The 16,651-nt window shown below is 50.9% G+C and overlaps 6 protein-coding genes across 6 annotated transcripts; 3 read left to right on the top strand and 3 right to left on the bottom strand.

Annotated features, from left to right (window-relative positions):
* Nucleotides 1–30: 30 nt before the first annotated feature.
* On the top strand, nucleotides 31–2,973 carry CCOS01_06465 (cyclic nucleotide-binding domain-containing protein; the record flags this gene model as incomplete). Its single annotated transcript, XM_060454634.1, has 1 exon — nucleotides 31–2,973. One exon carries the CDS (start codon nucleotides 31–33, stop codon nucleotides 2,971–2,973), a length of 2,943 nt encoding a protein of 980 aa, XP_060314334.1.
* Nucleotides 2,974–3,281: 308 nt separating this feature from the next.
* CCOS01_06464 (uncharacterized protein) lies at nucleotides 3,282–3,914 on the bottom strand (the record flags this gene model as incomplete). Its single annotated transcript, XM_060454633.1, has 1 exon — nucleotides 3,282–3,914. The coding sequence occupies one exon, from the start codon at nucleotides 3,912–3,914 to the stop codon at nucleotides 3,282–3,284; it is 633 nt and encodes a 210-aa protein (XP_060314333.1).
* Nucleotides 3,915–5,152: 1,238 nt separating this feature from the next.
* Nucleotides 5,153–6,946, top strand: CCOS01_06463 (HET domain-containing protein; the record flags this gene model as incomplete). The annotated part of the gene is made up of 1 exon (XM_060454632.1): nucleotides 5,153–6,946. The coding sequence occupies one exon, from the start codon at nucleotides 5,153–5,155 to the stop codon at nucleotides 6,944–6,946; it is 1,794 nt and encodes a 597-aa protein (XP_060314332.1).
* A 164-nt stretch (nucleotides 6,947–7,110) lies between these two features.
* On the bottom strand, nucleotides 7,111–8,444 carry CCOS01_06462 (uncharacterized protein; the record flags this gene model as incomplete). Its single annotated transcript, XM_060454631.1, has 3 exons — nucleotides 7,111–7,997; nucleotides 8,052–8,235; nucleotides 8,325–8,444. 3 exons carry the CDS (start codon nucleotides 8,442–8,444, stop codon nucleotides 7,111–7,113), a joined length of 1,191 nt encoding a protein of 396 aa, XP_060314331.1.
* Nucleotides 8,445–11,792: 3,348 nt separating this feature from the next.
* Nucleotides 11,793–12,851, top strand: CCOS01_06461 (uncharacterized protein; the record flags this gene model as incomplete). Its single annotated transcript, XM_060454630.1, has 3 exons — nucleotides 11,793–11,897; nucleotides 11,946–12,175; nucleotides 12,245–12,851. 3 exons carry the CDS (start codon nucleotides 11,793–11,795, stop codon nucleotides 12,849–12,851), a joined length of 942 nt encoding a protein of 313 aa, XP_060314330.1.
* Nucleotides 12,852–13,959: 1,108 nt separating this feature from the next.
* Nucleotides 13,960–16,528, bottom strand: CCOS01_06460 (zinc-binding dehydrogenase; the record flags this gene model as incomplete). Its single annotated transcript, XM_060454629.1, has 6 exons — nucleotides 13,960–14,256; nucleotides 14,460–14,918; nucleotides 14,982–15,177; nucleotides 15,552–15,663; nucleotides 15,737–16,053; nucleotides 16,119–16,528. 6 exons carry the CDS (start codon nucleotides 16,526–16,528, stop codon nucleotides 13,960–13,962), a joined length of 1,791 nt encoding a protein of 596 aa, XP_060314329.1.
* Nucleotides 16,529–16,651: the final 123 nt, after the last annotated feature.

Raw genomic sequence — 16,651 nt, 5'->3', positions numbered from 1 at the left:
CGACCACGTACGCGGCATCCGTCAAGGACCATGAGGCGGAATCGCTCCCCAACATCACCTTCACCCTACCGCGCCCTCGCCCATGCCGGCGCGGGCGCGGGCGGGGTGCCAGATTCCCTCTCACTCCTCAGGTCCTTCAACGTTGATACGAACCCTACCCGCCCTATGCGGCCATCCCCACTCACCGCTTCCACCATCCGCGATATGCCGCTCGACTTGGTTGATCGCATCAGATCATTTCCCCTGTTTGTGTCTGCGCCAGACGAGTTCTTGGCCGCTATCGGAAACCATTTGAGACCACAAGTTCATGCTGCACAGGACCACATTCTCACGGAGGGCGATGATGCCAGAGCAATGTACTGGCTGGTGCGCGGGGTCGTGGCTGTCACCTCTAGAGACGGTGAAGCCATTTATGCAGAACTCAAGCCCGGTGCCTTTTTCGGAGAAATCGGTGTATTGATGGACGTACCGCGAACTGCGACCATTGTGGCTCGGACAAAATGCCTTCTCGTGGTCCTTAAGAAGGAAGACCTCCAGGCCGAGTTACCGAAATTCCCGGATATGGAACGTGCTATTCGTCACGAAGCTCAAGAGCGGTTAAACATTCTCAAGAAGAAGCGCCAAGAGGGCGGGCAACTCATCAAGCCTGCCTCGACGCAAGCCAACGGAGCAAGAGAACCGGTGCCAGGTGAGGTGTCTACGGGTGAGGTAGGCACCATCAGAGAGGGCACCGTCGTCAACTCCAAGAAGCGGAAATCTCCCAGTCCTGGCGCCATCGAGGACCCTGCAGCAGGCAGTGCCCTAGGAAGTGGTTTCGTCAACGTGCGACGAACATTACGAGAACTGCCTTTGTTCTCCACATTACCTCCTGACATCCTCCATCAGCTGGGACTCAGCGTCCAGCCAAAGACATATCCTCCATTTACAGACATCATCCAACAAGGATCGGCCGGCAACGAGATCTTCTTCATTGTTCGAGGTGAAGCAGAGGTTGTTCATGAAGCACCAAGTGAACCACCAAAGAAGATAGCTCGTGCGACCTATCTTAGGCCAAGATTAAAAGCAGGTCAATACTTTGGAGAAGTGGCCAGTCTTGGGTTGTCCGAGGGTCGAACAGCGACAGTGCGGGCAATTACAACGGTCGAGTGTTTGATGATCCCCGGAGACGCATTAGACACGCTTTGGAGCCGATGCCCACCTGATATCAAGTCGCAGGTTGAGGAGACAGCTCGCAAGAGATACAAGAATTCCGACGAAGACGTTGAAATGTCAGATGCAGACCCTATGGAAAGGACCAGCAAATCAGATCCTCCGACGCCGACAACACCCAAAGCTCTACCGCACGTCACGTTCACAACGCCCTCAAAACCGACGTCACCTACAAAGGACGATATGGAAACGATGGAGCCCAAGGACCCTGATCCTTTCTTGAGCGTAGACATGGAGAATATGCGAAATAGGCGACGCAATTCCCTGGCCCCGCCTACCCCGCAATCCGACAACTCCTCGTCAATAGTGACGAACGGCTTCCGAACTCACCAGATTGAGTCGACACCTCTTCGCTTCTCTTTTCCACCACAGTCGCCAACCGAGCAAGAAGCGCCCGTCAAGCGAGCCCGGACACTGCCACGGCGTCCACACCCGGCCCAGGCCCCAGCTCTTCCCGACGATTTGCTCGTGGAAGCATTCCGATACCTCAATGTTGCAGAGCTGATGAACGCGCGAATCATTTCGTCTCATTGGCGGAAGCTGTTGACAACGCACCCGAAGGTTTGCATGGATTTGGACTTGTCTGAGCACAATAGAAGAGTTACGGATCTGGCCATCCGAACAGTCATTGGTCCTTTCGTTGGCAACCGCCCGGAGACGATTGACATTAGCAACTGCTTCCACATTACCGACGACGGTTTCCGAAGTCTTTGGGAGAGCTGTGGCCGCAATGTCAAACGATGGCGCATGCGATCCGTGTGGGATGTCTCTGCAAATCAGATTCTGGAAATGGCAGAGAACGCAAAGGGCCTGGAGGAGATTGACTGGAGCAATTGTCGCAAGGTTGGTGACAACTTGCTGGCACGTGTCGTAGGCTGGGTAGTACCCGAGCCGCCACCACCCCAACCGCCCAGCAAACAGGTGGTGATATCCAGTTCTTCTGCCAAGTCAAAGCCTCAAAAGGCTGTTACGCAACAGGCTCAACAGAGAGCTGCTAACATCCCCAAGCCGGGCACCATCATTGGCTGCCCCGCCCTCAAGCACCTCAACTTGTCGTATTGCAAGCACATCACTGACAGGTCGATGGCTCATCTTGCTGCGCATGCGTCCAATCGGTTGGAATCCTTGTCCCTGACACGATGCACCTCAATCACAGACGCCGGCTTCCAGTCTTGGGCTCCGTACCGGTTCCTGAACCTGTCTCATCTGTGCCTCGCGGACTGCACTTACCTCTCTGACAACGCGGTCGTCGCCCTCGTCGGTGCGGCCAAGAACCTTACACATTTGGATCTTTCCTTTTGCTGCGCTCTTTCTGATACCGCCACGGAAGTCGTCGCCTTGGGATTGCCTCAGCTGCGCGAACTTCGCCTCTCGTTCTGCGGCAGTGCCGTCTCGGATGCCAGCTTGCAGTCGGTTGCACTACACCTGAACGAGTTGGAGGGCATCTCGGTCCGCGGCTGCGTTAGAGTCACTGGCGGCGGTGTCGAGAATCTGCTTGAAGGATGCAGTCGACTACAATGGGTGGACGTTAGTCAGTGTCGAAATTTGGAGAATTGGATCCGAAGCGGAGGTGTTATGCGGTGGGGATTCGATGAGCGCGGTGGTAATGGCCTGTCACCGGGACAGGTGCCTTTGCCACTGCCTAGCCCGACACCGGCTGCTACGAACCGCGGTGGACGTGGGGCAAGGCCGCTGAGCTTCCGGAGAAGAGCAAGACACCCCGTCCGATTCATTGTTGAAAAGGGAGCATTCGGGCTTAGATGATGATGCGAGGTGGTTTAATTGGGGTATCTTGACGCTGTTATGAGAGAAGATGTTTTGTACGATTGTGGCCCGGCGCGGAATTGTTTGGATCATAGAATAAGCCTATTTTAGGGAGGCGCAGCTCGTTAGGAGAAGCAGACAGCATTACAGGGCATCATGTTTGGATTCTCAGACGGCTTTTGGCGGGATGGGCTGAGGATAGACTGGACTTGATGATACCCTAATTCATTTCGTTACTGCATCATAGGCACGCGATGTCAAACACACGCGTCCGTTCGTTCCCGTATCGTTGTGACAATGACTGCCCATTAACCATTGCATACTATGCCGGAGGTCCCGTCATTCACACCATCCCAGAACTTCTTGTTCCGCTCATCCCAGGCTTTCCGTCGCTCCTCGGGCGATAATTGCTTGGGGAACCCCACCCTGAACAGAAACGCGACCCTAGTGAGCGCCGCCATCAGCGTGAAACTCACGAGGATCCAGTCTACGCCGCGCCATTCCCGCACCGGGTTCACGAGGTTTCCCTGGAGACTGAAGGATATCCAGGCGCTATAGAGCAAAGACGCGTCGACGATGAGGAGGGCGAATTGGTAGAAGCTCCAGATTGCGAGTTGGATTCTGGGCGGGACGGCGTGGTGTTCGGGGGAGGTGAAGACGTAGATTGCGTAGGAGACGGTGACGTGGGCGATTACGTAGGCGAGGAGCTGGAGGGTGTGGGCGCCGGAGTAGAGGTCAGAGTCTGGATCTGAGTAGGCTGGGGAGGTGAGGGCTGTGAGAGGGGAGGAGGTGGTGAAGGGTTGGAGGGGGGTTATGGTGAGGATGTTGAGGAGGGTTAGGTAGGTTTTTGGGATTAGGGAGTGTTGCTGGAGTTGGGTTGTGGAGGGGAGGTTGAGTGTGTAGGAGTTTATGACGAGTTTTTCTTTCTTGGCTTTGCCCATTGTTTTTTTGAGGTAGGGGCTTGAGGAATGAGGTAAAGGGCGGTCGGGGTGGTGATTTTGGTGGTTAGATGCTGCGATGTTGGTGTTGGTGTTGTGAAATGCGAGATGCGAGATGCGAACAAATGGGACAACGAGACCCCTCACTCAACATTTACTTTCCGCACAAGCGGTTTCCCTGGGACGGCGACGTGGTGAATATAAGTCCATCGTGCGTTATCAGGGGCTGAAAAGAGATGCTACTACATACAAGTATAGTTTCTCATTTCCCAATTCCCACGTCTTGGCAAAGTATGATTGATTGCCTCGAATTAAATGCTCAGAGTACCTACCTAGCCAGGAATTAGTGAGAATGTCACTGAGGCGGGGGTCCAGTCATGAGTCGCGGGGCATTCTTTCCATCCTTCCATTGCTCCTTCTTCGTTGTTTCCTATTCGGGGGGAGAGGGGCACGGGCCGGGTGCTTGGACCAAGGGGCGACTGGCGGGGTGGAAGGAAGTAGGGGCCGTAACGGGGTCCGGGCTTCCTTGGACTTGACTTGCCGTTTTGTTTTTTGGTGCTTAAGCTCGTGGAGCTGCGGCGGGCAGGAGCTTGGGCCGTTTGGTGACCTTATAGGAGGAGGGGGAGGAACTTTTGAGAGCTGGTGCCTTATGTCAGCTTAGGGGTTCAATGTTGGTGATGGCTGTTTTCTGTCCTTTAAAGACGACCTTCTCCATGAGTTTACACCTTTCAACGTGGTCTTTGATCTGAAAAACCTCAATATTGATATTAACATGTAATTAATTCAGCGGTATTGTCGACTACTTTTGCTGAAGTAGAGCTCACACTCTGCTTGACAGCCCACGGCGTCGTAAGTCTTATGATCCACAGATTTCCTCGCTGACAAGCAATTGCTTCCTTACGTACAGCAACATAGCATCTTCTATCTGCGTCATCTATCTAGTCTATTGGGACATTTCTCGATCACTGTGGCTAATATCTGTGCCGGATTTGATAGAACATGAATCGGAACGTCTTTCAGTCGATCCTCAATCATTTCTCCGAGTCGTGCTGGTGCATCATGCAGGGCTGCGGCGCTGACATCCCCCCTACGGAATAAGCCAATCATCGCTTGGGCACACATCGGTTGCTGATGGCCTGGTACGGACAACCCCTCAACTCCTTCTTGGGCAAACTTGAGGTTCAATCTCTGTGGTCTTATGCTGCAATAGCGTGACCTATTCATCGAGTCCGCCATTGAAAATGCGTCTACTCGAGACAAAGACGCTGACGCTTCACGAATTTGTGAATGGCCAAGCTCCTGTTTACGCAATATTGTCGCATACGTGGGGCAAAGGAGAAGTCCTCTTCAGCGATCTCGAAAAAGGCCCATCTGACAAAGCCGGATGGAACAAAATTCAGTCTGCATGCCGCGTGGCTAGCGAGCGGGGCTATGACTGGATCTGGATCGATACCTGCTGCATCGACAAAGCCAGCAGCAGCGAGCTCTCCGAGGCTATCAACTCTATGTTCAGGTGGTATAAAGAGGCCGATCTCTGCCTTGCATACCTTTCCGACGTCGTGTACTATGAGCTAGCCGATGACTGTGAGTCGGATCTGGTGGGGAGCCGGTGGTTCACCCGCGGTTGGACGCTCCAGGAGCTCCTTGCTCCGTCGTCTCTCGACTTCTATGATCGAGATTGGACACTTGTAGGTCCAAGAACCGACTTCCGCGGCGTCATAGAAAAGAAGACGGGGATTGAAAGTATCTACTTGTCGAGAGAGAGGGGTTTGGCTAGCGCGAGTGTCGCCGAGCGGATGAGTTGGGCATCACGAAGGACAACAACCCGAATTGAGGACATTGCATACTGTCTGCTAGGAATCTTTGATGTCAACATGCCCCTCATCTACGGGGAAGGGATCAAGGCTTTCCAGAGACTGCAAGAGGCAATCATTCAGGACAACGACGACCAGTCCATCTTCGCGTGGGGGAACCCGCATGAGGGGAATGTGGTCAGAATTCCGAGCCCCCTAGACGGCTGGTCACTCCTCGCGTCAAGTCCGTCAGATTTTACGTACTCCGGCGACGTGATTCCCATTTTCCATGTCACTACCAGTGCCCGAGTGCGCATCGAAAATTCAGGCATCACCTTTATGACGCCACTGCTCGCAGAGACACCTTCAAAGTGGGTGGACGGCCCCTCCTCGACTGCATTCTTGGCGCCTCTGCTCTGCCGCCGCCGTACCGATATTTTCAATACTATCGCACTCTCTTTACACAGCACCAGAAGGCCCTCACCTAACCTTGATCATCCAGACAGGATGTCGTACTACAGGGTCTCAAACCAGCTCTTCAAATTTCCAATGACCGCTTGGGTAAATGAGAGACTTTGTTCAGCATTCATCTATTTTAAAGCCTCGCGCAGGTTTCGGGATATCGGAGATGAGCGCGGTTACGCACCGAATTGGGGGTGTGCCATTCGGACGCTGCCCCAGGGTTTTACTCTCGGTATCCCATACTCGTCGACATGGGGCCAACACACCGGTGGAATGCAGCCTGACATTTTACCAATAACCGAACGCCTCGTCGGATCATATGGTCTTGCGTCTCCAATCGTGATTCCACTGCATCATTATGGTTACGAAACAATACTCGCTCTTGTCTTACAGTACCAGTACATGTCCACCGCGACCGGTAATGGTGGATCTGTCATCTTCGATAAAGCGCCGTCGTGGATGGTGAACCGAGTGGTCAGTATACCGCTCGGATCTACAATTGAGGAAGTTGCGGAAACGGTACGGATTGAATCCGAGGCGTGGCCGGCGGAGTACGTGCGTCAGATTTCGGGCGCGAACAGGAGGGTAAAGCCGGCGAGTTTTAACGACCTGTTCGATCGGAGCTCATTGAGGACATACATCAGGTTCCACGTGGGAGTTTCGACTGAGCGAGTGCATGGAAATCTTCAGATCATTGATGTTGAGGACTCCGGGGGGAGTAACGTCTCTCTCGAGGTGGACCACAATGGAATTTACACTCCCGTGAAGGGTACAACATAGTTCCACTACTGAGTAAGATAGCATTGATCTCAGAGACAGTTCTCAGCTACTGGCTGCGTCCGTAATATTCAAATATCGACTGAAGCCAAAACGAAAAAGCTCTCTGATCATAGGGTAGAAGGAATCAATCAGTTGCCGCATTGTTACTCGAATAGCTAGTCGCACTATCGTATCTGATCAGATCGAGCAAAATACTCGTCAGAGTACCTGCCATCCAAGCCTCTTCCACCATGTTCCTCCACATCAGCTTCCCGAACGTCAGCCAAGTACTCGTCAAACTTGTTCGTGATTGCAATGGTTCGTTGCAGATGCGAAAATACCATCTTCTTCCCCATAAACTTAGCGAGCTGCCGCGCGGTGGTGATCGTATTCCGGATCTGTCGTCCGTTCATGGGGTGCTTGGTCAGCTCGTCTATGTGCAGCGAAACATCGTCAAAGTCAATGCTGTCCTCCTCTCCAATGCTCCTGAGCCGCTCGAAGAAGTTCTTCCAGATTTGCTTGCGTTGGTAAGCCTCCAACCTTTGGTACCGGAGCGCTAGCTGAATTCGAGACTTGAACGCCTCGTCGAAGGTACCCACACGGTTTGTCGTGAGAATCAAGATCCCATCGTAGTACTCTAGAGCGCGCAAAAACACGGAGACAAGTGCGTTTCGTTGGAGGTCTTGCAGCGTACGTTGCTCGAGGAAGACTTCGGCTTCGTCGAGGAGCACGACGCAGTCCCAGATCTTGCCGAGGTGGAAGACGGACTCGAGATATTTCTCCACGTCGGCAGGATTCGTGCCTATGTCGCCGCAGGTTACCGAGTACAAAGGCTCCCTAGCTTTTTCAGCGACAGATTCAGCTGTAAATGTTTTTCCGGTGCCTGGAGAGCCATGAAGCAGCATGATGAGGCCGTTTCTTTTGTTATCGATAGCGTCTGTACCTCGCTTGGCATCGATTTGGTTGGTGACAAGTGCAAGAATGAGCATCTTCATGTCTTCATCAGCCACCAGACTGTTGAAGGCTTGATCATTCCAGACCACGTCCCGAATCTGGTCGACCTCAACATCAACTATTTAGACGATCAGTAGAGTTGTTTCACATGCAAAGCCACAGGAAGCCATACCCCATTTCTTGCGTCTCAAATCAAAGCTAGGGACAAGGTTTGAAAAGAGATAGATTTCAGGAACTTGCGGCTCACTGCCGTCTGTAGGCAAGCCTGGCTCTGATATGAGCTTTTTCTTATTCGTGTACTGATTATCTGGATGAAAGCTTGTATACGTCTCGAAGTCAATCATGAATCTACCCCCCTGAAGAACGTTAGAGAGGCTAGCCAAAAGGGTTGCTCGGGGGATAGGAGAGTTCAACTTCACGGCTCATCCGAGAACAACCCACTTACACTGTAAATTTGTCCTGTGCATTGGTAGGAAATGAGTCTTTTCTCACGACATTTCCAAAAAGTCTGGCCACGACGCATTAGCCTCTCCTGCATTGCCAGTGGGGTATACTCAAGCGGCATGATAGGTAAGCTCGAGATATCAATTTCTCCGTTCTCAGTCTCCGTCTCGAACTCGACTTTGAGTCTCTGTACCACCCGAACGAAGTCTCCACGATAGGAGATTGATTGCGATGTTATGGCCCATTGCGACAAATACTTTTCTGGGGGATCTTGTCGACCTTTCGATGTTGGGAGAGTGGACTCGTGAGAAGGTCTATCGCTGTGGGCATAAGGGAGAGACAATGCAACGTGACCTTGAGGGACGCCATCCGTGAATGAGACCAGGACTTGCCCAGGCCGGAAAAGATATTCCATGGAGGTGTTCGACACAAAGCCTCTGCTTAGTTGCTCGTCGATGTTGTCGTGCAACGTTGCGTAAGCTTCTTCGATGCGACTCACGAGCACATTGATCAATTCGGCTTGACGGCGTAGGGTTTCGATCTTACTTGACCTGCGATGATGATACCACCAAATAAAGGGCGCTGATAATTTGTCATGGGTGTTGAATTCAGGGAATTCTTGACCAGACGGCAAATGCAACGCGAGAAACGCTTTCAAGGCCGCCACCATTTCCTCCGAAGTGAGCAGTATGTCCTGGTAGGCCGGTTCCGGGTTTGGTAGTGGCCCTGAAGACTTCCTTGCTTCTTTTACTGCATTTCTCTGGTGTTCTTCTGACTAGCACTTGTAGACGACAAATGAGATGTCTTTTTCTTTCTCGATGTATCTTTCACGGTCCGTTACGAGAAATCGGGCACTGAGACGAATGTCGTTTTCCTTCACCGTCCATTCTGGTTCCAAGAGGTATATATTTCCGTCCGTGGCTTCACTCTCAAGGCAGTAGAAAATCTGCACCCTGACATCTTCTTGTGGCGTCGGAATTCGGCGAAGCGCTTCATTCGCTGCTTCTAACAGCTGAAGTCTCTGCTGCATCTTTTGAAGAACATCGAAATAGAGTGAAGATGTCTCTTCGACGCTTAGAAGTTCTGAGATTCCTTCATCAGGGACTGCATCTGTCTCAGGGCCAGCCTTCTGAATGTATTCTGAGCTGTTTGGCGTAGCAGCATACGCAGCAAGTTCATGTCTCGAGGAAAGGCCTGGTTCTGAACAAGCTTCACCGGTATTGACTAGAGTCTCAGCAAGGTCTGCTGGGCTGTAGCGATGGCCATGGCTCTGTTTCATACTTTGCGTCCCCTCTGTTGCTTCAAAATTCCAACGAGCTCTTTCGGGCTGGCTTTGTCTTTGAACTGTGGACGATGGGCTATGGCTGCGGAGATTCTGTTGTGATGGGTATTGGCCGCTGGGTAACCTGAGCCCTGACGCTGGAGATCCCGTCAGGCGAAAAGTTGGGGACTCGAGTTCATTATGAGCTAGCGCTGTGGACGCGGTTGGAACGGGTTGCGCAGTACCCAAATGGCTGAAAGGCTCGATACGTCGAGGAGCACCCGTTGTGAGGGCTAATGCGGCGAGTCTGTTTTGTAACCCTTTACCTGTTTCATCTTCCGATATTGTATAATGCGTCTGAGTTGTCCCTCGAGATGTCGGGTCATTGACATTGGTACCTGCTAGAAGCGTATTTCCATTCCCAGTATCATGCCCAAAATTAGCTGAATCGTAGTTGCCTTGCATTGCATGTTCTTTTGGCCGAAAACTTCGACGCGGCACATCAAGTTCCGATTCAGACCAATCACTTTCTGACATTGTCGAAGATACATTTGTCATTATGGGCTGATGTTTGACGTCCTTTGCATATCGCTGCTGGTTAAGTCTTGGATGTAAACCGGTAGTCGAAGACCGTGCGTATCGCAACGTCGCGCGTCATCCTTTTTCTCACAAAGGCCGAACCTGATGCGTACAAAAAGCTGAACAGTGTGAGCTCATAGTGCAAAGGCTGTGCGGTGCAGATGGACACGAACATAGCTATATCATCATGGTACAAGGGCGGGAAGCAAGGTAAGTTTGCAATGACCAGCGAAGACTTTGAGTTGTCTTAACACAATTGAGACAGATGACGGATGTATTGCGGAAGAAGCTTTTAGGGCTGTCCATAAATACTTTCAGCAGAGTGGTATCTTGACACTTGAGGAGAAACCTTTAGTCACTGGGAGTCATTCCATGGAAGATCTTCAAGGCTTGGTGACCGCAACACTCGAAAAGTATGAAGCAGTGAAGGCATCGAGCACAATGAGGGGGTGGCTTGGAAGAACGTCCGAGATCATCTGTCATTACGGAACCATCCTCGACGTCTTTGTTCAACATCATCCAGAGTATGAGTCTCTGGCATGAGGCGCTACGAAACTGATATTTGGTGTGAGTCATCCAGTTGTAAAGGGAAACACACAAGAAAAGAGCTAATACGGCAGAGAAAGAGCGTGGTCAACCATGGGGAGACCCTGAAAATCGTGGCCAAGTCCACCTGGCAGGTTGGCGTGCGACTTTCGCGAGTCAAAATATTTTCCACAATATACCCAACTCGTACGGTCTGCTATAAAACACGTATATTATAATCGTTTTATAATATTTAAAATAATAATAACCCACCTTAGTATGGCATTTATATATTCAGAAGTTTACGTCTTATTATACCTTTTGTTTAGTAGTTTATTGATAGTTATAATATCATAGAGGACGTGCCCGCTACTTAAATACTATCGTTATGCCGGACTCTCCTCTAATATAAAAGACGCCTTCGGAGATCAGTCTATACGTATTACTAGCCTTGGTCACGAACACGACCATGGACCTATACGCCTTAGGCATGGCTTTCTTACTTAGCCAAGATGTCTTGGACATGGCGCACTTGTATTAGGAGAGTGGAGGACAGCGAGACCAGAGATTATCTAAGAAACGAACTTGGAATAATTCGCTTTCAACCTGTGCATGGTCTCGAGTTCCACGGCCGCGGGTTCCACGGCCGCGGATTCCACGGTTCTGGGTGCCGCAGCTCTCGCGTTCCGTAGTCTCTTAGACTCGCTCTTACTTAGCCCACTTTCCGGGGCCGACGCCTACCGGAATTAGAAATCACCAAGTTCCCCGATCGTGATCGGTCATCAAAGATCCATCTCGGGGTCCACCAGCAGTCCGAGTAAAAGTTTTCCGCAGCTTGATCTTATTATAGATGCGGATATCACGTAAGGAATCGAGTGAGACTGGTCGACGCCGAGTCTACTATCTCCGCTATGAACTCAAACTGCGGACTTTGATGTCAGGCGTAATTCCTTCAGCTGTTATATAGTCCTATTATGTTTGGTGTGTCGAATTGATCACACTTCTCACACGCCTTATTCTTATGACTTTGCGATTTTCGGCTGCATTAAAAGTACCTCTATACAACGGCATTCTTATCTACAGGCCAAAACACCTGCATTCATCATGCAGACTATTGCGGTTGCTGGCGGCGGAGGCATGTTGGGCCGTGCCATTGTTGACGCCTTGCTCGAAGATGGCACTTTCAATGTCTTGATTTTAACTCGCACGGTGGGACTTCGACACTGACACAATCTTCAATCGCTAATTCTGACCAAGCTGGATACAAAAGAGCAAGGCGGACTTGGAGCTCCGGTTATCGCAATTGACTACGATGACGTCGACGCTATCTCCAACCTTTTAGAGGCGAAGGACGTGGAGGTAGTTGTGTCGGCAATCGTCACCTTGCACGGGTCAGGCCCTGAAATGAACCTCATTCGGGCTGCTGAGAAGTCATCGAGAACAAGACGCTTTGTGCCATCTTTCTGGGCGCATGACTACCCTGAAGAGTATGAAGTTTAGGATGGTCCTTTCTACGAAATAACTGAACTCCACATCCGCTGACCCGTTGATCATAGGTTCAGGGGGTATTTCTTCGCCAAGCCTAAATATGACGCACTGGAGCTCCTAGACGCCACATCATTGGAGTATACAGCCTTTCGCATCGGGTGGTTCATCGATTACTATGTTGCGCCTTATGTCAAGTCCTACATCAAACCGGAAGGCCTTTTCATCGATATGGAAAACAATGCCGCAGCTGTTCCGGGTTCTGGCGATTCACTAGCCATCTTTACCCACAGCCTCGACGTGGCGCAATTTGTCACGGCTTATCTGCATCTTCCCAAGTGGGAAAAGAGCGCATATATTCGAGGCGACAGGCTCTCTTGGAACCAGTTTCTGCAACTTGCGGAGGAAATCAAAGATCTAAAATTCAACGTTGTCCATGACTCGGAGAGGGCATTGAAAGATGGCATAGTCACAGAACTTCCTGCTCATCAGCAAATGTACGAACACGTCCCAAAAGAAAGTCTGATCACTATATTGGGCATCTATGGTCAAGATTTTGCCATGGGTGGATTCGATTTCGATCCTCCGCAATTGGTCAACGATCTCTTTCCCTCAATAAAGGCCAAGACCGTGAGAGAGCTGTTACAGGAAGCATGGGGCAAGAAATCAGACTGCTGATATTGTGTATTGACTTGAGACAGAACGCGGCCGATGCCTGATGTGCGGCTAGGTATAAATTGTACGTAGCATGTTGTGATTACTTTGGAACGTTCAGGGGACTAGGACCGACAGCAACGGTAACAAGAAGAGGAAATCATTTGAGTTCTCTGTTGCATCCAATATTGCATCGAGTCTATAGCGGTTAACGATGGCAGAGTAAGAGACATCAGTGAAGTGCGTAAATTGTTACGGCCCGATCAGTTGGCTGCTGGCTGGCGTGCTTATATGGTGCAGAACAGGGGACAATAATGCCGCTTCCATCATCGTCGAAACTTTTGCTTTGTGCCAAAGTCGGTTGCTCTGATACGCGCGTAACACTACTATCTGCCGCATTCTTTAGAAGAGCTCTTAGGAGAACATTCAAGCGAGGGTCGAGATCCTCGATCTTTACTAGGTTCATCATGACCCATATGAGTAGGCCTGTTTTGATATCTGGATACTTCTAAAGAGAGTCGGGCAGCAGCGTGATAAAAATCTATCTTAGCTAGATCCGTAGATGATCAAATCAGCCCGTGTCCAAATGCAACTTACGCGACGACAAAGCCGGAACCAGAGCTTCCGCTAAATCTTGCAGCTGCCTGATCTCGGAGTTTGTGGAGGTATTTGAAGACAGCAAGCACCATAGTGAAGGTAAGCTGGCAATGCCATTGAAGAAACAGGCTAGACCTGGAACATGTATTTAGTGCGAGTCTATGGTTTCTAACGGTTGGCGTCTAGCTATCGGCATCGCTAACAGGGTTCCAGGCACTGATCGGATGATTGTACCACGAATCCACGTCTTCTACGAGCAGTGGCTGCATACACTTTCAATTGTCTCGGCGATGCAATAGCTAAGATGTCACCTTAAAACTCAGAAATCAGTTACTGATTGCTCTGTAGTAAGCAAGGAGTATCTAGCATAGTGGTTACATTGAGTCCGGTGCTGGGAATGAATAGGAGGGTACTCCATAGATAGGTGAGACCAAGCATTTCGATCTAAGGCGTCATCAACTAACTCGGAGATATCATTACCCCCGAACTCAGGTGAGACTTGGGCCCCTCTGATACGTCAGGCTGGGTACTGTTCTCACTGGTCATTTACCAGAACATAGCGATATTTGGCCTTTCCAGCAACCATGTCGACGATTGTCTGATTGATATCGCTCATTGGCCGTTCCTCAATCCAAGGCTTAAGTCCGGTCTTTTCCGCTAGGAGCAGCATTTCGCGGATTTCAGCAGGAGATCCGATGCATGACCCACCAAATTTTACTCCACCAAAGATCAGTGGATAGCCAGGAATTACAAAATCACCATCATCTGGAGATCCCAATTGGATTAGGCTGCCCTCAATATTCAACAAGGAGAGGTAATCACCGACTGGAGCCTAGGAATCTACTTAGCACCCTTTAGAACAGCGAGGAGGACGATGCAATGACTGACTTTGACGGACGACACAGTTGATATGATTAAATCCAATGATTGGTAGTACTGCTGCTGCCAACCAGCATCCTCTGTCGCAATGAATTCATCTGCTCCTAGGGCAAAGGCATCCTCACGCTTGTCGCCTCGGCGCGAAATAGCGACAACCTTATCTGCCCCAAGTGCCTTGGCAAACAGTATGGCAAAGTGACCGAGACCGCCGATACCTGCCACACCGATCGTTTTACCAGGACCACATCCGTTCTTCTTCAAAGGTGAAAAAACGGTAGCCCCTGCACAAAGCATGGGAGCAGCCACAGCTGACGAGAGGCCGTCGGGGATCTTGAAAACGAAATGCGAGGGGCACCTATGGTAAAGGGCATAGCCACCCATAGCGCTTCCGCCATTAAAGTGCTTTGCTGCGTACGTCGAGACCATCTTTTGGCAGTAATTCTCACGGCCCGTTGCGCAACGATCGCAGTCCCCAAATCGTCCCAGGCATGAGTCGCTTTGGGGTCCGACTCCAACCCGGTCGCCGACACGCAGGTCACCTTCAACTTGAGACCCAATGCGTTCAACCGTTCCGATGATCTCGTGCCCAACACAGAGGGGGTAAGGGGCGGGACCCTGCGAGTTACCATGGTTAGCCAGCAGTCGCCACTCCTCGGGGAATTGTTCCATCTCACTTACCCAGCCACTGCTCATCATATGGATATCTGAGCCACATACACCGCAGTGGGTGATCTTGATATCCACGTCATTTTCTTCCCATGGCTTTGGTTCAAAGCCGAGGAATTCAAGTTTTCCTTCTGCAGCGTCTGCAGCAACTGCAAGCCAGCCCTTGAATTGGGGCTTGGAGGTTGCCATGATGCAAGGGTCGTTGACTCTAGGTGGTAGTGCTTAGGTTGAGATGAGGAGGCCTGACAGGTATGTGCAAACGATAGGATTAGTGATGTGTTCCGTATTTTTATATACTATTGACACTTTCCGGGGCTGGAACCCGCGGGTTGTAAAGCAGAACTCTAAGCGGATTAGACGGGGGATACGCGTCAGCGTGCTGACATTGACCCCGGAATTAAGACTAGGAGTTTAATGCTAAGCTTCACAGATAGACAATTCCACAGACGGATCCAAATCTCATCGTCTCTGAATCCGGCCTTGCTTTAGCACGAGCTGACTTTATTCTTGATAACGTGCGGAATGGAGCTGTAGCGAACTGCTAAACCCGAGCGTGCTCGGAGTTTCCATCTGACAACTCACGCGGAACACAGCCCGTCGTGCACACTGGCCGGATGACTTGTGGCCGATCCCCAATTCATCCCAGCCATCTGCTTTCCAATCTCAGTCGAGCCGTCTGCGCGGATGTACGAGCCTGCAACAGGTCAGTCTCTGTCATCACGGTATGCAACACAAACAGTCCCAGAGACTAGCACAAATGTACGTACTGCTCGCATGATAATACCACCAATCCTGCGAACGAAAGGCATTATTCGTCAACTGGGAAAGCACATCGTTCCAACCCGTGTTCCTATCGTGGTAGATGGCATGTTTAGACCAGGCGACGTATACCTTTGGATGGTCAAGATTCTTTCTGCCGTTGTCACCACCGCGAGGGAGTGTTGCGTCGACGGTGTTGAAGGTGTTTTGGATGTCGACCCAGTTCTTGCGGTCGTAACCTGAGTGTTGGGAGAGTAAGAGCTGCGACGGCTGCCAGTTGCTTGCGGAATTTTTCGTCCATACGACAATTACCCTCTCCCAGTCACTGTTGATTGAGTGATCAGCCAGTCATATCTGGTATTGAAGACAATGGGCCAGGGTGGAACGTACTATTTATGTCCAAAGACGCCAGATGGCGTGAACCCATCCTTCTCATAAAACAGATTATACGCCACCCGTACCTCGTTGTCATTACACTTGCTGTAGCTGTAATAGACTGGAAAATCAGGCGCCAGGTTCCCGATTTCGACGCCCGGTTTTCGGCAATTACAACCGGCGTCAGGCCATTCGCAAAGCTCCGCGCCAGGCGTTTGCTGTCGGTTGACGACTGCATGCGTTGGAATACAGGGAGGTCGGTTCATCGCTTGTCCGAAGAACCACATTGGCTGAGCGGCCATGGCGAGTCCAACACCGCCTTCAGTTAGAAGAGTTGTCATTTGGGTGTCTGAGATGGAGGTTACAGCCATAGTTGCGCCGATCATAGCGGCGCAGAGCGCGACTGTGCTTGTGAGGGAGAGCATCTTGGTTGTTGTTTGGGATACTAGAATCTCTCCACGCAATGGTTTCGCAGGCCAATAGGGGTGGGCAAGAACGAATTCTTATGCATAATGCAAATTACCTCCCAAGAAGACCATGTGATGAAG

The sequence above is a fragment of the Colletotrichum costaricense genome (assembly GCF_030867565.1).
Source record: "Colletotrichum costaricense strain IMI 309622 chromosome Unknown Scaffold_6.1, whole genome shotgun sequence".
NCBI classification, from domain to species: Eukaryota; Fungi; Ascomycota; class Sordariomycetes; order Glomerellales; family Glomerellaceae; genus Colletotrichum; species Colletotrichum costaricense.
The sequence above is the reverse complement of the archived record's forward strand: the minus strand, read 5'-3'. Positions and strand labels throughout refer to the sequence as shown.